The sequence below is a fragment of the Antedon mediterranea genome, chromosome 7 (assembly GCF_964355755.1).
Source record: "Antedon mediterranea chromosome 7, ecAntMedi1.1, whole genome shotgun sequence".
In the NCBI taxonomy this organism is placed as follows: domain Eukaryota; kingdom Metazoa; phylum Echinodermata; class Crinoidea; order Comatulida; family Antedonidae; genus Antedon; species Antedon mediterranea.
Window position 1 is genome coordinate 3,781,414 of NC_092676.1, and position 23,656 is coordinate 3,805,069.

General features: G+C 31.8%; 1 protein-coding gene across 3 annotated transcripts in view; it reads left to right on the forward strand.

Moving 5' to 3' along the window:
- The first annotated feature begins 777 nt into the window (after nt 1–777).
- LOC140055030 (N-chimaerin-like) overlaps nt 778–23,656 on the forward strand; it is a 28,560-nt gene continuing 5,681 nt past the window's right edge. Inside the window, exons 1-11 of one of the 3 annotated variants that reach the window (XM_072100182.1) lie at nt 778–889; nt 1,336–1,380; nt 9,545–9,632; nt 15,650–15,766; nt 17,997–18,141; nt 18,554–18,712; nt 19,540–19,632; nt 20,401–20,482; nt 21,338–21,511; nt 22,074–22,151; nt 22,354–22,491. In XM_072100182.1, coding sequence (XP_071956283.1) covers nt 859–889; nt 1,336–1,380; nt 9,545–9,632; nt 15,650–15,766; nt 17,997–18,141; nt 18,554–18,712; nt 19,540–19,632; nt 20,401–20,482; nt 21,338–21,511; nt 22,074–22,151; nt 22,354–22,491 — 1,150 coding nt within the window. In that variant the 5' untranslated portion in view covers nt 778–858. Of the gene's footprint in view, nt 890–1,335; nt 1,381–5,681; nt 5,865–8,046; nt 8,907–9,544; nt 9,633–15,649; nt 15,767–17,996; nt 18,142–18,553; nt 18,713–19,539; nt 19,633–20,400; nt 20,483–21,337; nt 21,512–22,073; nt 22,152–22,353; nt 22,492–23,656 lie in introns of those variants that run through there. The other 2 variants (XM_072100180.1, XM_072100179.1) reach the window with 2 other exon arrangements.

Below are 23,656 nucleotides of genomic sequence, written 5' to 3' on the forward strand. Positions count from 1 at the left end.
ATATATCTGACCTGTAAACTGCTATGAGTCGGATGTCGGCGGCAAAAACGTGTTTAACTTTTTAATGCGAATGGAGTGTGGTGTTGAGGGAGAGGTAAATGAAGGTGTTTAAAAATGTTTGCAAATAATTAAAACGTTTTGAATTGTTGGCAAAATTATACTACAAATATTATACTATGTTTATATGTTACGTTGCCTAAGTATCGGAATTCCCCTGTTGTCATCTTTTATAATCCATTACCGGCCTCTTGAACTTGAGCCAAATGACGTTATGCCTGATTCTTGGAATGGCACTATAGTTATTGTTTAAAGCGTATAGTTTTTGATTTCGTATACACATTACACAGTATTACACATGCATATACTACTAATAATATTACTAATGGTGGTTACTTTAATGCGTATATCGTAGAAAAGATGAAGGTTAGAAGAGTCGAACCGTCTTTTCTATGCCTACCAAATAAAATTAGAAACGACCCTTGCGGCCATGTCTTTGTTTTTCCTAATTGTAGGAAAAATTGTATTTATGATAAATGAGCTCATTTGTCCGTGATATAGCCAAAGCAATTTATTAAACTTCTAAAATACCGGCACAAAAACCGATAATACGGTACCATTTTTTTTAATCGAACACGAAACTTTTCACACTAAAAAGTTTTAGATCTTTCTTTTATTTTTGTTCTTTGGCGCCCTCTACATGAATGCAGTTTCCAAAACATAGTGTAGAGCAAATAAACCGGAAACATTTTCAACAGTACAAAGAGATAGGTCATGCGGAAGAAAACATTTTTGGGACTCCGTTCAGAAATATAAAAACAAATCAAAAACGGCTGACAGATACAAAAACAGAAATAAAATATGGCCAATATGAATGCATACATAGAGAATCGTAAGTAATTTCATAACGTACATTTCTAAGCCCATCTGCTAGGCTAGTCTGGTTAGGTACGTATCGTACACAGTAGGTATGGTCGTGTTGTCTTCAGATGTGTGTGAGCATATAGAGATATATTGTACTACAGTATTATGAATTGCTCTATGTTATGGTGTTAGAACGTAAAACTGAATCTATTTAGACAGGCGTCGACTACGGAAACAGCAGTGTAGGCATGTGTTTTTGTATTATATTTTGTGCAACGACATTTCTTTGTTAACTGCGAACCATTTACAGATTTTTCTTCATTGAATTGAAAAATATAAAATAACGGTATGGAATATTTATTCCTCCCCCACAACAAAACAATTTTTTATCGGGAAGGTGAGAGGTGTGGTTTCAGATGTCTGTCTGTACACTCTTTTGTTTATTTAAATAATATTATTTCTGTTTATTTTTAGGTGGTAGTAATGACGACCCAGAACCAACAATGTGGAAGTCGTATTGTAAGTATTTTAACCTAAAAATGATCGCAAATTTGGCCTGGATTTTTTTTTTATTTTTATATAGTAAAATCACCAGTGATATAACCATAAACAAATTAATTCAATATCCTTAAAGGCGGCAATCCAAACATATAAACAAGATGCTTAGACATAAAACAAAGTCTAAAACAAGTCCTTGTGGAGTTATACTTTTTTGTATTGAAAAAAATTCCTGACATATATATATATATATATATAGTACATTGTCTCTGTCGACTATTCCAAATTATATATAACACCTAACTAAATTTCTGTCCTTTGATTTGACGATTGTGGGTCACATGGCATAGTACGCACTATTGAACGAGTAACCAAGCATCTTACCCACCAAGCTGTATATAGCAGATTGTCTCTGTCGACTGTTCCAAATTAGACAAAGTCTGTTCAGATGGGTCATAAAACACATATATGCCACCAACTTTAAAAAATTCTCTCTAGCTGATGATATCAGTGAATTGATGTGCCCATATACGGTCTTTTTTAAACAAATGATGTGGTACTCTCACAGATGATCATCTTTCCAATAAAATCACATTATTTGTCGCTGCTCTTTAAAGTAGCCAATTCGTCTTTGTTTCTATTTCTGTATAACTTCAGTTTCTATAAGCAAAAAAAAAAAAAAAAAAAACTGTTGATCACCAGCACAGAAACCGAAACTAAAAACAAAGATTAATCAAGTATATTGTAGTTATCTTATTTCAATGCATCTTTTATACCTATCATTAAATCTTAATTTAACCACAACTTCAATTTCACTTTGCTTCTCACAGATTTAGTTTAGATACCAGATTTCATAAATTGTGTTAAAAGCTTTGTCCACACTATCAAACTTTATGTGACACAAAAATGTGATCTCCCCATAATGGACATGATGATGTCATATCACTACCATATTTAAGCATATCACTACCATATTTGGGCATATCACTATATCATTATTTTTTTCAAACTAATTTGATAGTGTAGACAGAGCTTTAAATTAAAGTTGACACACTGTGAAAGACTACAGATGTGTATTTTATATCTGTTATTTCTCCTGAGGTTATCCATCAGGAAACCGTTGCCTCATTGGGATGGATCAGATAGGCTCACTAATCTCCGGAAACTAACCATTAAAAGAACAATAGCCTAGTTACTCTTTTAATATCAAATTATTTACATGGCAGGTTCATTGGGGATTCCTAGAATAATATAAACAGTATTTCTTTCAGATATAATACCAAATATGAATAAAAAATCTTGATAAAATACAGAATTTAAAATGTACTATATAAACGCAAGTATAAGACATGTATACAGTCTGACATATTGGTATGCTATTTGCTTTTTACAATATGGCCAAACATTGTACATGAGGACACACTATTTGGAGGAAACTTTGTTGTGGACCAAACAAGGCAAAATTTATGTTTTAACACTAAAGATCGACTCCTGAAACGAACAAATATATATGTTAACAGTACGGTCTACTACCCCTACTTTAGTGGACACCCATATTCAGAGGACCTTTCCTTTGGAACAAACAAGGCGAAATATGTTTTAAACCTTACATAGTGGACACTTATATGAAGAGGACACTTTCCTTTGAAACGAACCATATGTTAACACACTGCTGTCTACCCATACTTTAGTGGACACTCATGATATTAAGGAGACTCACAGAACAAAATATATATGTTAACACTACGGTCAACCCCCAATTTAGTGGACACTCATGATATTAAGGGGACACGTTCCTTTGAAACGAACAATATGTAACGCACTGCTGTCTACCCGTTCTTTTTAGTGGACACTCATGATATTTGGGGATCGTTAGGACCAATGGTGTTACCCTTTTTAATAGGAATTCTTGTGTATAATTTATAATAAAAATTAATGATGTAAATATTTTAGTTATATCAGATTATTGGTAAAAATTATAATACACATTGAAATATGCGCACTTTGACAAATTAAGAGTGCTTTTCGGACCCTTGTATTGTATCTAAGTAGATTTTAAAAGTTTTGAGTTACAGGAAAACTCTGTTTAACAGGCTCTAATGGGAATGATAGTGTGTAAGTGTTACTTACTTCATTACAAAACTAGGAAATGTTTTGTAGACAATACAAGGAAATAAAGTCTGGCGTTTTGAGTTTTGAAAAATAAGAACAGTCAATGGCAATATCCTGCAGTGATTAGGGATTTGTGTGCAATCAAGCGTGGCGTAATTATTACAGTAAATTGTTATTATTATTATTATAACCTTTTTTCTATTTAATTATTTGAGATTATGTGCAATATTTGTATGTGGAATAATTATAATATGAAATTGTTGGATTTATTAATAGTCATAGTATCTTTATTTGTCAATTAAAACTGAAATTAACAGAAATTTTCTTTGAAAAACTGGCATATCATCATATGAATTTAAAAATAAAAACAGTAAAAATACACAGAAAATTGCACAACACAGAAACAACACATCGGTTGGATAAAAGATTAAACATTAATTATTATATAATAATGATTCAATATTGCACATTAGTGGTAATTAAAATAAGTTTATATGTTTACAGAATACAGAAATTTATTGGTCCAAAAGGAAATTCGTTTCGTTGAAAAGCTCTCAAATAATAAAAATTACAAGAGTACAATTAACTTAATTTAATGTAGGACCATATTTGCTTGAAAAATCACCCATTATTACTAAATCAAACAAACAGATATATATAAGATATAAGCTTATACCCACAACTATAATGTATTTGACAAGAAAATTTACAGTATGTTAGTAACCCAACCTGCAGAATTGTTACGTTTTATTTTAATATCATAAGATTTTTTTATTTATTTTTACCATATTTAATGAGGATGATCCATTCAGCAATTGCTGATCATTAGGGACCCTCAGAGTTTCACAAGACAAACATATACAAGAAGCTCTACATAAACAAAGTCTTATTAAAGTCTTTGAGAGTGGAGTTGTAATTTTGTCCTTAGAAAAAATCCTGACATGTGACGTGGGCTTGAACCCAGGACCCTTGGAGTGGTAGCCAAGCACCAAGCCACAACTCCACTCTAAATTTGTTTTATTCTTTTTATGTAAATATTTCTATGTCAAGAGTTTCTCAATGGTTATTTTTATTTATAACTTTTAGGTGATCCTGCCTCATTGATTTACTTTGTACCGTTTTCATGTCTTTGTACTGTATTTGAAAATTGGCGAAATAAATGATATGATAACATACTATGTGTTGGTCCCCAATTATAAGTTCAACTTTGTATTTATTTTCATAAGTTTATCATAAACCCACCTACTATGAAGTGAAATATGTCCACTCCTCAAATCAAACTTCATATAGGCCACCAGGATGGGCAAGTAGTATATATTAATTTTAATAACCAGATCTTAATCTTTGTGGTAAGAAGGGTGGAATTAAATTCCTTTGATGTCATCTGAAAAAACAATTGTTGGAATGTCATCAGGATGTGTGGGAATAAAGAAGAACTGCGGTCACAAAGAATTATTGTCGTCACTAAAGTTTACCTTTAGTGCTAGGCAGTGTATAGTTTTGTATTAAGGATTTACTGTGTAGGCCCTATATTATAGGTTATAATTTAACCTTGAAATAACTCTTTATTTTAATGAATTGTTTTCTGTGGTTTGGTTTCTATTGAAATGATAAAATATTTTGTGATGTCAGTCAATCTCTGTCATATTTTATTGTATTGTTATATAAGTGTTTGTAACAAGTGAAGCATTTGTAGTTGTTGGAACTTTATGGATATATACTGTACACCTTTAGCTATGATCTCATAGAAAATTGGTATATTTTGGTCAATCAACTACCTGTTTATATTAGGATTTGATTTGATTTTTTGGGACATACTTGTCTGAAACAACTATATTGAGAGATAAGAGAATTACACAAGGATAGAAAATTGCTGCCTTTTATTTGTGATTTATAAAATCTGCGAATTTTGGTTGAGTTTATTGAAGAATAATGGTAGGCTACTTCTAGACTAATAGCTACTGATACAATTTGTACAAAAGCAAAACAACAAGAAATCAGAAGATAAAGTTGTACAAAAAAAGAACAAATCATTTTTTATTCAAATTAAGGACACAACAATGTTGATTTGAAAAATTTAGTGATTGAATAAATCTAAGAGGAAACATCAAGAATATATTCTAGAAGCAATTTCAAGTAATATTTTATCGAGGAGTTTATTTTCTTACTAGCGGTACTGACTTTAAACATTTTCAAGATAGCATTTTTTTTTTTTTTCTTGATTGCCGTAATTAAAGAATATTTTTACATATTGTACTTTTTAATGTGAACCTGGTTTACGTCACATAAGTACAAGATGTTACATAAAGATCAACGCTGGAAATCTCTAAAGAATTTAAACATTGGTACAATGACTGTTAATAGGTTACAAGGGATATCAGTAGCAATTAAGTGTAAGTTTAAATTCTATTGTTTTTGTTTCTTTTTCTTTTTTAACAAAGCTCAAAATATAACATATTCATTTTAAATTGTCTCGCTATATAAACTTTTTTTTTGTGGAAAATTTAAGTTAATTTGTTTGTTTGTTTGTTTTGACCATATTTAATGAGGATGATCCATCCAGCAATTGCTGATCTCATTAGGGACCCTCAGAGGTTCACAAGACAAACATATACACAAGATGCTCTACATAAACAAAGTCTTATTACAAGTCTTTGGGAGTGAAGTTGTAATTTTGTCCTTAGAAAAAATCCTGACATGTGACAGGACCCTTGGAGTGGTTAACCAATATGTTTTAAAATGACACCCATATTTATGACACCCCTATTAAAGGGAACAGTTTGTTTGGTTCCAAAATTAATAGAAATTCTATAATAGGTGTAGGGGTATAATGACACCAGTATTTTATTAAAGGACAACTTGACCGAGGATATTATATTTTAACAACGTATTAGGGATGTACATATGATTTCAGAACAATCGTCGCCGTACAGCCGTCGCCGTAAATTGCTGCGACGTCAAAAATATGGTCTTTGGTCAAGTTGTCCTTTAAAGTATAGCTGTTAAATGATATTATTTTTGATCTATCAATTTGAAGTGTATAATAAGATTTTCTAAAGCATCCAACAATGGGCGTGGATCAGATAGTCCCGTCGGAAGGCAATTAATTGTCCCTAATTATATTAATACTCGATAGGATATGATGAATTGGTTTGGGAATAATTGTTTTGGTATGGTTTAGTAGCAATCAGAAATTACTGAATATCATTTAGTCATTTTAAAGGAAGTTAGAATGAAAGGTTGTGGCATTTAAGAGACATAAATATGTTTCCAATAATAATTAATGTTATTATACTGACAAATTAGCTTAATTCTGTTGTAAAATGGTGTTTAGGTAATCTGTAACTGATTAAGTGAATTGATATTGGTAGTAGGCTACTTATATTTCATTTATGCATGCAGTCACATTTGTTTTGTTTTTTTTTGTTTTTTTTTCGCTGGAAGTTATTTTACTTCTTTCTCCGATCCCAGAAACATTTACTGTTACCATTTAAGTTATTGTAAATGTAAGCTGCTTTTATTTCTTGAACTGTTTCTAAATAAATGTTGAATGAATTATTTACGTACTTTACTTTATTTAAGGGTACGTCATTCGGACCCAATATCCTTTTAATAGAGGTTTCCCAGGAATAGGTTTGGCCATATTGTTTAAACTCCTTATATTGATTTCTCGGTAAATTTATTGTATCTTCAATTGGGTGTCCCCTGAATAAGAGTTGGCCTATAGTGTTGTTGTTTCCTCTTGTTCATATCTTTTGAAAGTGGCCCTCTAATAGAGGTGTCCTGTTCATAGATTTGCCAAAGAATGGGTTTTCTATTGTATTTTAAACACTAGTGTACCAAAGAACTATATTGTATTTTAAATACTACCTGTGCACAGAGGTTTATTGAGCACACAGCATCAAACATCTAATGCACAGACAAGATGACACTGGCAGGTCTTGAACCCATGCCATCTCACGTGCCAGTTTTATGCCTTTCCAGTGTGCCATCTGGCTAAAGATACGGTGACAATGTACAGTGGTGGCAACGTCTGTTTAATGCCATTTTAAGTGGTTTGTCATCGCTCAAATTATTGATTTGAAAGGCAAGAATTAAAGTTAATTAAATTCATATCTATCTTCACGTTAACGACCCTTTAAGTATGACACTTTGCTTGTTCAGGTAGGAAAATAAAATTGGCTTGTTCACTTTCCGAGATTAATAACCTTCAGAAGTTCAAGATCTTTTAGCTCCTTAAATATTGCTGTAGTTTTTCAAAATATTCCGTTGTGTTTTTACATACAATTATTAAGTATTATCTATATAAAATTTAATTTAATATAATTATAGATTTTGCTACTGGCATCAGTAGTTTTAAAAAAATCAGCAGTTAAAAAAATAGATTAAGGGCATAGTTTGTTATGCGTACAAACAGTTTACAAACCAAAATAATTTAATTTTGAAACTTTATATCAGCAAATATGTCAACAATATTTTATTATAACTTACTTAAATTTTGTTTAAACGTAGTAATAATTAATAAATCCCAAACTGATTTTCATTTTCATAAAATAAAAAAAAAAAAATAATTTCAGTCAACAAATTCCCTATCGTAAGAAGTTCACAGAAATGCCTCTGTTCCACGGATGATAAGGTCTCTCGAGGCATAATAACGCACTTAAAGCGTATTAATTAGTACCGTGAAGCTTCGACCAGAACCTATTCACCTGTAAATATAGAATCATGACACAAAGAGATTGCAAAACACTGTGATATTTGGCAACATATATTTGTTATTCACAGTGTTTGTCCTTGTATTGTGCGTCATATCAATTCCCGAATATCACCCATTTCTTCGAGAAACATCATTAGAGGAAGAGAGGAGGCACAGATGATCTTATCTACGAAAATTTGGGAGGCGTACCATATTTAAGAACGTCACTTTTTGTGGGGGTTGTTTGGAGCATGTGTCTGCTACTCACTGATAGGAAATTATGAATCATGATTTTCTTAACCAAGTCATCTAAGTTGATTAGCTGTTGTAGGAAACATCTTTTGCAGTGGTGGCTGTCGACTTGTCATTTATAACGGAAATCATGAAGGAAAGAAACTTTAGAAAAGCGGACAAGCAGACCGTTTAAACGATTGTCAAACTATCTGATAATCTTCGGTATAAAATTCAACAAACATTCCTTATTTGACCCGCACAAAGTGAAAATACGGTTATGAGAATCACGGAATATTTTACAAAATGAACGGACTCGTTGATTTCAAAATGAAATCGTCTGTGTTTATGGAAACGTCTTTTTTGAATTGCGGCGCTATTGTGTTGAACTCGTCGTCGTTCGCTAATAACCCCTTGCTGCACACGTCACACTGCCAGTGCAATTGGTGTAAAGTGGATTTACGAAATTTTTATTTGAGAAAGGACAAAGTTCGATTTAAACCTAAGTGTAGGTAGAATTACGTTGCAGAATGTTGTTTTTTTTCCATTTCTAGATTGTATTTGATGTTTTTAATGAAGTATTGTATTTTGTTTCTAGAATAATAGTTGTTTTCTTCATCGAATGTTTTTATCATAAAGGTTTTTTCTGTGAACTTTAACCTCATATGTACCTGTATTTTTTAGAGTATTACTCGTTAGTTGTTAGTTTGCTAGTAACTGATTTTAATGAACAATTTGTTTTTTCATTTCTAGATTGTATTTGATGTTTTTTATGAAGTTTTATCTATTTTGTTTCTAGACTAATAATTACTTTCTGTTCAGTGTCATCAAATGTTTTTATCATAAAAGTTAAAAGGTTTTTCTTGTGAACTTTAATCTCATACATCTATTTTTTGAGAGACGTTTAACATTGTGTGTTATTATTATGTTAGCTTAAGTACTGATTTTAATGAATAATTTGTTTTGATTTTCTAGATTGTATTATATGCAGTATCATCAAATGTTATTCATCGTAAACATTTTTATTTTTTTTATTTTAACCTCATACACACCTCCATTTGTGATAGAGACATTCAACATTTTGAGTGTTACTATTTTGTTATCTCTAGTACTGATTTTAATGAATACTTTGTTTATTTTTTTCAGTATATCAGTTACAATTAAAGGCGCCGAAGCCTATGAAAGTTATATGTAAAACACCATCTCCTGGAAAACCACCATACTACGGAAAAGAGTAAGTACAGTATTACATTTTACATTTTTACAATTTTTATATTTTGGTATATATTATTTTCTCTTTAAAGCTCTGTCTATACTATCAAACTTTATTTGACAAAAAAAATGTGATGTGCCCATATATGGACACAATGATGTCATATCACTACCATATTTGGGCACATCACATTACATCACATTTGGGAAAATAAAGTTTGATAGTGTAGACAGCTTAATGCACGTTTTATTTGTTCTTAATTGTTGTTATTGTCTTAATTATAATAATTACGTCAACTGTTATAATTTTTATCATCATTATTATTATCATCATTATTTATAATCAATATTATCATTGTCATCATTTATCATTATCATCATTGACATAATTTATTGATATCATGATATCTTAATAATCATTGTCAACATCATCATTGTCATCATCATCATTATCATCATCATCATTGTCATCATCACATCATCATTATTATCATCATCACATCATCATCATCATCAACATTATCATCATCATCATCAACATTATTGTCATCATCAACCTCATCATCATCATCATTGTCACCAACATCATCTCATCATTGTCACCAACATCATCATCATTGTCATCATCATTATCATCATTGTCATCATTTTATTTTCGTTATCTTCATCATCATCATTTTTGTCATCAAAATATTCTTTCAACATGCATCACTAGTGACATATTTCCCAATATTGTCACATAACCTTTGTAATCTCACCATCATCATTTATTGTCATTCAATTATCATCTTTGCCGTCAACATGTTTGTACAGAAACTGGTTCACTATCCATTCTACTACAAACCAGTTCAATCTACATCATCACTCATTGTATGCAGCAATGATAGTTACAAATCCACTTAATGATGTACATACAGCCTAAAAGCCATCCATCAACAATCAATCCCTTGTATATAGCAAGGCCTTGTTGTAGGGAATGCCAATCGAATATGAAGCCTGTGGGATTTTGTATGCTGCTCAACTAAGTTCATTATCTCAGTCAAATTATTGATCACACTCTAAAGTACACTCATACAACTTTAATTCCTACAAATTGACCCAGATGAGGTCATTGGACTACATTGTATAATCAATATTTATAAATCAATCATTATTTTTTTATTTATTTGTTCATTTTTTTGCAACTTTCCAGGTGTTAAACCAAAAGTATTTTTTGAACAGTCAATCAAAAAAAAAATCAAAATCAACATTTAATTATTTATCACACTCTAAAGTACACTTATTATACAACTTTAATTCCAACAAATTGACCCTAGATGAGGTCAATGAACTACATTAACCTGTATGATGAATATTCATAAATCATTCACAATTTTTTTTTTTTTCATTTTCTTGGAAATTTTAAAATCTATAGACAAATTTTAGAAAATAAATAGCATGTTTGAACGAAAGCCTCTATTGAACAAATCTCCAAAACAATTTTATCCCCTGAGTGTCCATAACAATCTGAATTGCTCTATCATCTGAATGATTGATTGCCCTAATTTGATGTCATAATGATTACATTTCTCATCATTAATATTTATAAAGTAAATATTATAAATATTATAGGATTTCATAAAATTCTGATAAGTCAACGCTATATTCATGAACAAACAATTAAAGACAGATAAAGCCTGGTTCTCAATTGGACGTAACGCAAGTAAATTGACCAATCACAAGCAACAGTTCGGATGATCCATCATATTGTGCAGTGTGCTTTTACTTGGGTTGCATTCAAATGGAAACCAATGTTTGATTAAAAGGTGAAAGGTGAATAAGAAATGATTTCAAATTTTACTGGATCAAAAAATTACTTTTTAAAACATATTAGCAGGAGTACATACCTAGTTATCCCACCCACTCTCAATCCCGGATGTTTTTATGTCTGATGGGGGACACACAGACAGACTCTATTTGAGAATCTGAATACACTGCGCCAACCTGGTACTGATTAAAGTGGCTTTAACACTTGTTCCGCCCTGGCTCCGGCAAATAAAGTTGTGTCTCAATGTTTCGTTTTGGTGATGCGCCACTTGCTTGCATCAATCCTTTAACTTGATATACATGTATGACATGTCATGAAAACTAAAAAGTTGTTAACGCTGTATGCGCAAACTTGACCCGAACTTGAGTTGGAGCTGAACATGAGAAGGTGTGAAGACCCGTAATACTCTATGTGAACTTAGATAATAATCTATTGTAACAGACAGTAAGACAATATACCATATTCCCATATTGTTTACTCATCAGTCTCTTGGGCCAGATTAGCCGCTATCCCTCATTTAAATACTTTGCTAGCGGCACAATGTATTATTTCTAAATGTTATAAGTTAATCAATTAAAAGAGAAATGTAATTAGCTATGAGTTCAAAACAGATCAAGCGTGTAGTACATTACTGCTTATGAAGAGCAGTCGTTATGATTCATGATGGTTTGAGAAAGTTGAACTCGTAAATGAGTCTTAAAGTCTTTAACCTAGAATGCTGTCATTAGAGTTTGTTCAATATTTGAGTAATTGGGTCATGTTTATTTGCCATATTTAACAGATTTTAGCTGTGAGCACACACACTAGAGTTAAGTGTGCATAAGTGGATACAAAAAGGGACAGCCTAGAACCGTTCTTCCCCCAACCCCCAACCTTTTAAATTTTTGCAATGCCAAGTTAAGTTCAGTACTTCATTATCCAATCATGGAGGTATAAAAATATCCATGATCCAATGCTAAAGCTCTGTTTACACTATCAAACTTCATATATGGACATCATGATGTCAAATCACTACCATATTTGACACATCACACTTTTTATCAAACTAGTATAGTGTAGACAGAGCTTTAGGGCCTCGTGAAAATGTACCAAAAACTACAGGTATGGTAAACTGGTTTTGATATTGCCGTGGTTAGGAAAAGCTCAAAATACCAACTAAAATAGCATTTTTTTTTCTTCAAAAAATGAAAGAATAATTTCACTTGTTGTTTAGTTAAGAATTGCCAATCCATGGATGTTAAAGAGTTTTGAAAAAATTTACAATGACCTTTAAAATGTCTGAACAACATAATGTAATTATTATATCTTCATTTGATGTAATCCTCGGATTATTAGATTATCTGATTATCTATTCCATATTAACTTTATATCCAGTTAATCCCCTTGACCAAGATAAAACAATATATAATAGAAATCATTAAAAACTAATTGTAGGACTTCAGAACTAATTGATAGTAGATGAAATGATATTGATTTTCATGGTCAGGGGCTGGTTGGATGTATAAGGTTATATAAACTAGCCTGTCGGGCTAGTAAATCAGTTTTATTACTAGCCCAAATTCAATTTTACTGACCATGAATACAAAACAAAAACAAATCTTGTTATAGGTGGTTGTTGTTGGAGTGGATCGAGTTGTAATTTGTCAATAGAAAAAATCCTGACATATGACAGGACTTGAACCTAGGACCATTGAAGTGGTAGCCAAGCATCATAACCACCAAGCCAGTACAACTCCACTCCTAAATTACTTACGGTAGACTTACGTCCTTGAGTTACATCTAAATGGTAACCAAGCTGTAATATCATTCCATTTTTTTTATTCTGTTTTGAATTCAAGAGTAGAACAAAATTTGAAAAAAATTTTAAATTTTAATAATTCTTTTGGAAGTCTAAATCTGCTTTTCAGAGAGCTTAGAGCTCTGTAAAAATTATATATAATAAAGAAAATATACTTCAGATAATTACACTGTAATATTTGACAATACAAGTGTGCACATTATGTACTCCTTACACTACTACATTGATAGTTAATGCGTTTCAGAACATATTTACCATAAATAACTTTCATTACATAGTTATTAGCCGCCAGCAGCAATCGTTTGTACAATTTTGTTTGTTAGTTATACGTGTTAAAGGAAGGTCACAACAGCTTTTTAATACAAAAAGTGAATTATAAACTAAAATATAGTGAGCATATATTTTACCTTGATATAAATAACAAAGAAAAAAACAAACATTTTTACCTTGATAAACAAAACATTATTTAATTCTCTGTATTTAATTCAATATGTAAATTTAACCACAAAAATTAACCACAAATAAATGCAAAATAATTGTGGAATGGTTTATTTTAAATGTAAGAATAACAAATAATACTACATTTTTTTTATGTAAACTTTGAATTATTTTAAGCGTGGTTCCTACTAGCGACGCAACGCTTGGACGTAACGCAACGCAAATGAATTGACCAATCACAAGCGATGGCTTATTCGCTTGTGATTGCTGTCTATAACTTCGCTTGTCATTGGTTAAAACGCTTGCGTTGCGTTTACGTCCTTGCGTTGCATTCTAATTGGAACCAAGCTTTAGTAGTTGAATGCAGTGTACTCACTGCTTTTATAATAAAAACCCCAACCATCAAGAACAGGAGGTCTGCAGGTCGGGTGCCAGGGTAGTTTTCTGGAATCTGGGTTCTAGTCCGATCTTACTGCAGTAACTACATTTTGTTTACGTTTTTAACCGATTTACACAAAATTTATCAAGCTTGTTTCAGGTTTAATCATGCACTGTTTGTTACAGTGACTGGCTCAGAATCTTGTGTATTGAAAAACATTACTTACAACCATACGTTATTGCAATAAAAAAAATTAACTTTCTGCAGTAACTGCAGTAGAATAATTTTGCCATGATCCCTATAATTTTGCCCTTATATAAATTATAAATTGTAACATTTACTACTGCAGTAGAATAATTTTGGCCTTATTTATAAATTGTAACATTTACTACACTGTGCATGCAAATAATAATTATTTAAATATATTATTACTTGTACACTAATGTTTTTAAGTGATTTATTGCATATCACAAATAAATTGAAACCAAACCTTTTAAAGAAAGTACAAATACATTTCTGTTGACATTTGCCATGATTTGTTATTCCATTTAAAAATAAGTATTGAATTTATGAAAAATTAACAGGAAAAAGAATTATGTAATTTATGTGTTCCAGTTACAGTAATCAAACTATGATCTACAAAATTATTTATTTGTTGTTATTTAATTTCTACCAATAATAGTTGTGTATTGTGTGAGTGAGTGGCCGAGCGGTTTAGACAGTGTAACCGTAATTGCATAGCCATAACATCAGCAAGTGTTTGAGGCTCACTAGCTCCGTGGTTCTGGTGGTAGAATTGGTCTTCTCAGTGTACATATCTTATCTAGCTAATGTGCACTTTTAAGAACCTCGTACATATCTTTCGAGATGAGTAGGGGGTTACCCCGGTGTACTAATACTACACACAGCCACTGTCGCAAACACCCCTCCAACAAAGTTCTATATTTGTGGATGCATGGATAAGTGAAAATCTAAATGTGATTAATTGCTTAATTAATGAAATGGGAATAAAAGAGTTGAAACCATCACTGAACAAAGTGACTCGATCAAAGAAAAATTGATTAACGAGAGGGGGAGCTTATTTTTTTAGGCTTTTCAGTCTTTGTTACTAATTGTTTTTAAGTATCTGTCACCCTTTGGTGCTTTATATTTTGTTAATTTTACTCATTTATTCTTGAGAATGGTTCCACGATGGTTTTGAAACGTCAATCTTTTTGTCATTAAATCTTATTTTAAAGTAATATTGTAATGATGTGATTATTAAATTACCAAGTAAATTTGATAATAACATTTCCAAAACATTTTGAATATTACAGAATCTCAGGCAGTAAAACAAAAATACAAATGACATTCATTATTTAATGTTTGTTCACTATTGATTTGAACCTGTGACCTAATTACATCAACACTAGCATTAATTGACTGCACCTACCACGCAACAATATTCATTTTACATACATAACATGATGCTGTATTATAAATTACAGATTACATATAATCTATTCCATAAAAACATCACATTTAATGCTTTGCGTTCCTAAAAGCTATTTTATTTTATCGCATTCCGAAAGATATTCTTGATGAATCATAATTTTTTAAACATTATCTTCACATCAGGTATCACGGAGCCGTGTCACGAGATGTTGCTGATTGGTTACTGCAAGAGGCAGGCGAGGGGAGCTACCTTGTCAGAGAAAGTCAAAGAGCTCCTGGTAGCTACACATTAGGTTTAAGGTGAGAAAAAATATTAAATGTTTATCTACAAAACTCACATTTACACCAAATCAAGTAATTTATAATTTATCTAAAAGCTTATCACATATAAATAGTCGTACACCCATGTAAAGTTTGGTTGTGGCATTCATATGGTTTTACAAAGACATGATGGCAGTATCCATATATAGCCGTAGTATGCCCATATAAAGTCTTTATATGGGCATACTATGGCTATATATGGATACTGTATGGGTAATATCATGGCAGTATCTATAGCCATAGTATGCTCATATAAAGACATGGTAATATCATGGCAGTTTCTATATAAAGCCACAGTATGCCCATATAAGGACATGGTAATATCACGGCAGTGTCCATATATAGCCATAGTATGCCCATATAAAAAAGACATGGTAATATCATGGCAGTATCCATATATAGCCACTGTACCATAATGAAAATTGTATGGCAATATTTATATAGCCATTGTATGCCCCAAAAATGGTAATATTGTGGCAGTAGCTATAGTATGACCGTATAAAGACATATTTAATATCATTGCTGTATCAATATATCCCTTGTATGCCCATATACATATGCTTTGTCTTTTAAGGCGAGCGAGTGCGATCACTCACCTAACACACTCCTAAACTCCCATAGTGCGATTTACAAAACAAAACACTTGAATTTGGTAAACTTCTACACCAACATACAAACAGCACACCTACAGCATCCCTGAATGTATTGAGGGGTTCAATCTGTAATGCACCTATAATTTTCAAAAGACAAGGCCTGCCATATATAACATCAAAGAATATATATCACAAGAATGAGTATTCCGCGATTTTTGCATGAGAAATTTGTATCAGAGAGCTCCAGTGAGTGATGCCCGCCCTCATAAGGGCGGATGTATACATACTAAATAAGACTTGATTTAATAGATATTATACATGTCACATTAAATAGAATTATGATAATAGTTTTTGCAATTGTAAACTATTCTATAATACATATTTATTAACAAACTAGTGTACATTCACTTTTACAGACAATTATTTACTAACATGCTAAGTTAGTTCACAAAAAAGGCCTAACACAGCAACACCAAAAATCAACGAATCGTTACTCAGCACGGCCTATTCTTTACCATTGCCGTGTACTACTCTACGCCCAGTAAATTAAGTATTGTTTTTATGATATAAATTAGTATAAAATACATTTTATTAATAGGACAAAATGTTAAATGTCATTAACATTTATTTGTTTTACCAGAAACAAGTTAAATATAGGAATATTATTAAACTATCCTTCGTGAAAACGCGTAAACAACAACACGCCCGGTCACGCTATCGTAGCGCCCGGTTGATAAAGCAAACCGTTTATACGGCAGTTTTTACTAAATAAATTGCATAAAACAAACAATTAAATATCCAAATAGTATTTAACATGATGTTGGCATGTAGTCGATAACATTTTTTATCATGAAAATACTACCGGTGGTCTAGCCTTTGATTATTGAAACCGTCACAAAAAGTTGTATACATCCCAGATACATCCACACTTATGGCGGCGCCCTACCACATGGACAATATTACTGTTACAGGGAAAATCGCGGATTACTCATTCTTGTGATATATATTCTTTGATAACATATATAAATACTGTATGATGATGTCATCTTGCCCTTAAAAGGCATACTTATTTTGTTAAATGTGATTTCCTTGTACAATAACCTAGTGTATTGTGTCACCTTCAACCACTTGATGATGGCTGCATACCTATGAGATTAATACCAAACACTGATGTATTGTTTTAAATAAGATAAATGACTTATTTGTTTCTTAATGAGCTCATGCTTGAAATATTCTCTCAAAGGACAGTAATAGAATACATCTTTAAAATGAGTAAACCATTAAATGCATTTTCCTGTTGATCGATATTGAATGTAAACTATAGAGGGGGCATGGATAAATTAGTTAGGACTGCATGCTTAGACTCAAGGGTCTGCAACATTTATTTCCAAAATACATAGCCATTTGCCTGCGGTATAAAAACATTTTAATATATAAAATTATAAGCAATATTGAATTAATTATTTTTTTTTTTTTGTTCAAAGAATATTAAATGTAGGAATAATTTTCATAATATTTCTGGAAGATACTAAAGTAATGAAATTATTGTTAATTTATTATATCACAATCTACATTGAAGTGATCTTTTGGTATAAAATTTTAATTTTTTTTTGTAGGTATGGTGGTATGACGAGAAACTATAAACTGTTCTATGACGGAATGCACTACATAGCAGATAAACGGTTCAACTCAATGAACGATTTGGTAGAGGACGGACTAATCCACTTTTATATGGAGGATAAGGCAGCTGATTATATTAAAGTAAACAATGGAATATTCTATTTTTTTATATTATTTATTTTTTCTTTCATTCTCAATGGTCCCTTTAAGAGGTAATGTCAACTGAAAAAATAATTCTAAATTTTTTTTTTAATATGCCATTTTAATGTTACATAATAAATATCCACTTTGGCAAAAATTGTATCGAAAAACAATTATTTACCTGAAAATCTTAAATTTAAAGCAAACAATAGTCAAATTGGCTGCAAGCAAATGGGTTTTTGGTTGAATTTAACTATTTATTTTGTCATTTTATACTACTTTTTTTGTGTTTTTTTTTCTACGGAAGTGATTAACTTTATTCTTTAATCTTCATTTTTCATGTTTTTGAGGAACAATATATCTTTAAACAATAGTAAAAAAAAGGTAAATAATTTTATAACTTTTTTTAAAGGTCATGGATGCTGAGCCAATCTACGATAAACATTCAAAATATGCAACCGTGCGATTACCACGGCAACGGAGCTCGGTGGACAACATGGACCAACACCACAACTTTAGTAGCCACAGGTTAGAAGACGAAAGACCACCGGAATACAACAACCAATCAGTGGTTGGTAATAGTTTTGATTTATATATACATTTATACTTGGTAACCTCTTCAGTCAAAGACTGGTCTCCCAGAGGGGCCCAGTTATGATCAGTAGCTGTGATGTACTAATACACCGGGGTGACCCCCTACTCGTCTCGAAAGATGTACTAGGTTCTTTAATGTGCACACGAGCTAGATGTGTACACTGGACCTACGGTTTATAGTCCTTATCCGAGAAGACTCGTTCTACCACCAGAACCATGGAGTGAGTGAGTCTCGAACCCCTGCCGATGTTATGACTATGTAATTACGGTTCCACTGTCTTAACCGCTCGGCCACTCACTCATTTAAAGATTATTTATAAATATGAAATGGAAAAATAAAAAAATAATAATGTATGAAAGTAATTGTTAATTTTCAGTGGAACTTCAAGGAGATAATAATAGATGCTGTGGATCGCCTTCTTTTCTTAAGTGAATTTCAGAGTTACTATATAGTATCTTAGTATTTGAGTGCTGATGTATCTGATTGAAACAGCTACAAATACAGTCCATTCTCTGTGGTACAACTCCTCAATTGCAAAACCTACTGTATCTTGAAAAGTTCCTCTAGGGGCCTACTAAGGAAAAATCCCTTAGATATGAAAATTGTCTTAAGCTCTGTCTACACTATCAAACGTTATGTGACAACAAAAATGTGATGTGTCCATATATATGAAAATGATGATGTCATATCACTACCATATTTAAGCGTATTATCACTACCATATTTAAGCATATCACTACCATATTTGGACACATCACATCATATATGTTTGTCTGTACACTAATGTTTATCTATGTTAACAGGTTGATGGAACATATATACCCGCTGATAAAATAATAGTGCCTAGAACCGCAGAAGAAATTGTAGTACAGTATGAAAAGGCTCATAATTTTAAGGTATTATTAATATTAATCTTTAATTTATATATGAATTGTTTACACATAATAGAAAAAAATTAATTCAGTATTGCAAATTGTATACAGTATTTATTTTATCAGTTTATTAGTATTTTCACGCTGCTGCTCTAGCCCGCTACGTCCCATTAGGACTACTCAATCAGAAGCTAAAGCAAGCAGCAGTTACAGTTCTAAGGACGACAGTTTTGCGAAAATGGAAACTCCACTATAATTTATAGATTTCCAGCTGCTTAGACCCAAAAAACCGTCTGCCTAAGAGTCTATTAGGACATGTCATGCTGAAATTACAAATCCCAAAGCATTTCTGGTATTTATCCCATTTGACTATAAAACTGACTTTTGACTGTAATTCACTGTCAGATATTCATTGAATTATTATCGAAACAGTTTGTGTTTGTAATAGGTAAAATTACTATTATGTGACAATAAAATGACACATTCAAAAACATTTGAAATAAAAATATTTTTCAATAAGCGAGTAGTGTTTTTTGTAAGAAATATTTCTTGTTTTATATATGAACGTGATGATAATGATGATATCATATATCACTAACATTGGCTGCACTACAGTACACTGACGAAAATGACCTCTTGAAACACCATTAATTAAAATGTACCAAGCCCACCCTGGAATAAGCCCATCCTGAAATAGGCCCACCCTGGAAAAATCCCATTTTGGAATAGGCCCACCTTGGAATAAGTATTCCCTATTAATTCTTCATGTTAATTATTTCTTGTTCATTTTAGGTGCATACTTTTGGGCTACATTGGTGCGAATATTGTGGCAACTTTATGTGGGGCCTTATTGCTCAGGGAGTCAAGTGTACAGGTATGGAGAAACCATTAATTGTCTAATGAATTTTTAGAATAGCATTGCAAGTAAATCCAGTAGAATCCCTGTTAAGTTGCTTTCACACCACGCCCGGATTCGGTCTGGTGCCCGCAGAAAAATATCGTAGAAAATGGTTTCAGTGGTAAAGCATAGGATCGTTCCCATTACATTCATACGATTTGAATTCGTACACTCAGACTCCGAATTCGGAGAGATGGATCAAGAAGCTACTTGTTGTTAACAATGAGCATGAATGACCTCGCGGATAACCGAATTCCTTTTGTGCTTGATGTGAAAGCTCACTTAAGGGGACATCTTTGTTACCTAACATAGGGGTTGCCATAGTTTTATGATATATATTTCACCGCGTCCGTTTCTTGGGAGAGTGTCCCCTTAATAGAGATGTCTCCTGAATAGGGGCATTGTCCTAAAGGTAGCGTTCTACTGTATTACCAGTAGAGGAACAAGTGTTTTGTTTGTTTCCGATTACCTTCTAAATAAATTCTTTAAGTTTAGCCAAACTGGTAGACACTAAACACTAAATGCTGCCGACAATCATTTATATTAATAATTCAATAATTCAAGTGTTTAATAGCAAGTTTGTAAGATCTGTTTAGATTCATTAGTTACATGCTTTTTTTGTATTTATTGTATAATTGTATGTGAATCAAAATATAAACCAACCAACTAAATTTCATTTTTACTTCATTGTTAAAATGACAATTAATAATCTCGTATTGTAACACTACCACCAATCCATATTGAAACTATTTTTCGTTGCTAAAAAATAAATATTTGTCATACACAGTATCTCTGTTTATTTAGTGAAAATAATGATTTTTCTTTCATTAGATTGTGGTCTGAGTGTACATAAGCAATGTTGTAAGCAGATTCCGCAGGATTGCATGCCAGATAAACGCCTTATCAAACGAGTTTATGGTATTGACTTGACCACGTTAGTGAAAGCTCACAATACAACTCGTCCAATGGTTGTAGACATGTGTATAAAAGAGATTGAATCTAGAGGTAAGATTAGCATACAGGTGTGTGTCTAATTATAGAATATGAAGGTTAGATTTGCATACAGGTGTGTGTCTAATTATAGAATCTAAGGGTTAGATTTGCATACAGGTGTGTGTCTAATTATAGAATCTAGAGGTTGGATTTGCATACAGGTGTGTCTCTAATTGTAGAATTAAAGGTTGGATTTGCATACAGGTGTGTCTCTGTAGAATTAAAGGTTGGATTTGCATACAGGTGTGTGTCTAATTGTAGAATTAAAGGTTGGATTTGCATACAGGTGTGTGTCTAATTATAGAATATAAAGGTTGGATTTGCATACAGGTGTGTCTCTAATTGTAGAATTAAAGGTTGGATTTGCATGTAGGTGTGTTTCTAGTTATAGAATCTAGATATTTGATTTGCATACAGGTGTCTCTAATTATAGAATATATCTGTAGGATTTAGTCCACACAAAAAATTTAAAAAAACATTTGTAAGAATTAAGTAAGAGCGCCCTCTATGACATAAGTCTCATTTGATAATAGAAGATTAACAAAAACTAATGTTTTAAAATTCTGTTTTGCAGGTATGGATATTGAGGGTATATACAGAGTGCCAGGAATGCTGGACGATGTTGACTATATTCAACACTCTTTTGACAATGGTTAGTTATTGATAACATTATTTTAAAAATATAATTATATAAATCCAAAGGCAAATTACTAAAAAATTTGGGGTTTTAGAGGAAAATTGATTTTTATGTTGTAGTGAGTAGGGAGCCTTGTCCACTTAGGAATACGATTAGTATCTGAAAACTAGATGTATAATTTCATTTTGTATGTATAATGATAATTATTTTGTTTTAGATAACGAAAATGCAAAGATTGGTCCTGTCGATGTCTCCGATATAAATGCTGTAGCAGGCGCCTTCAAACTGTTTTTACGCCAACTGCCAATCCCTCTTATACCATTTGAACTATACGAAAAGTTTATGAATGCAGCAAGTAAGTTTTTTACAAATTACTAACAACTTAGGGAGTGAATTCAACAAACTAGAGGGTGATTTACTAACAACTTAGGGAGTGAATTATTAACAAACTAAAGGGGTGAATTACTAACAAGCTAGGGAGTGATTTACAAACAAGTCCGGGAGTGAATTACTACCAAGCTAGGGGGTGAATTTTTAGCAATCTAGGGTGAATTCCTACAAACTAGGGGGTGAATTACTAACAAGGTAGGAAGTGAATATTTCCGATACTCCATAAATTTACCATTTAGGCTCTACTGCTTAGCCCCTTTTGGTTACTAAATGCATTAGTGACACCAGCTACAGCACTTTTGAAAGTGCCTTGAAATACCCATTGATATATACTATTAGATCGATAATATTTTGTAGTAGCATCCTCTATGTTTTGATGTATATTTAAACAACATGGTTTGGTCAGGGAGTTGTTTTATAATGTCTCGATATTTCATTTTTCAAAGTTACGCCTCTACGTAATTATTCGGAAAAGCTATATATGTCATTTGTATTGTGTAGTAGAGAGACATTCGATAAATACCTCCCTCTAATATAAACAATGACATATTCAATAGCATCATCCCTTTTTTATTAACTGTAAATATATCCAATAAATGAGATTGCTTTAAAGGTCTGTCTACACTAGCTTCACAAAAAAAAAGTGTGATGTGCCCAAATATGGTAGTGATATGCTTAAACATGGTAGTGATATGACATTATCATGTCCATGTATGGGAACATCACATTTTTCACATAAAGCTTTGATAGAGCTTAATATTTGAAAACGCTTTGGAAACTACCAATATTAATATGAAAAATGTTGGGGACAATGATTATGAATTATGAAATGACATGTGTATACATGTTATATTTACATATGCTCATCACAATAGAAATTATTTTTTTTATTGTTACTGTGTCTTGATATTGTTAACACAATGAGAACACTATGTTATGTTATTTCCTTTGTCCTAAATTTAAATAGAATTTGAAATGATATAGCATATTTACAATGTTATCACAATAGATCTTGTTACATTTAGCGTAACTTGAAATATTTTTTTACACAATGTGTAGAAGATTTTTACCAGATAATTCGATCACTATCCTTTTATAAAAGGTTGCAATCCTGTTCACAAGAAAAAAAC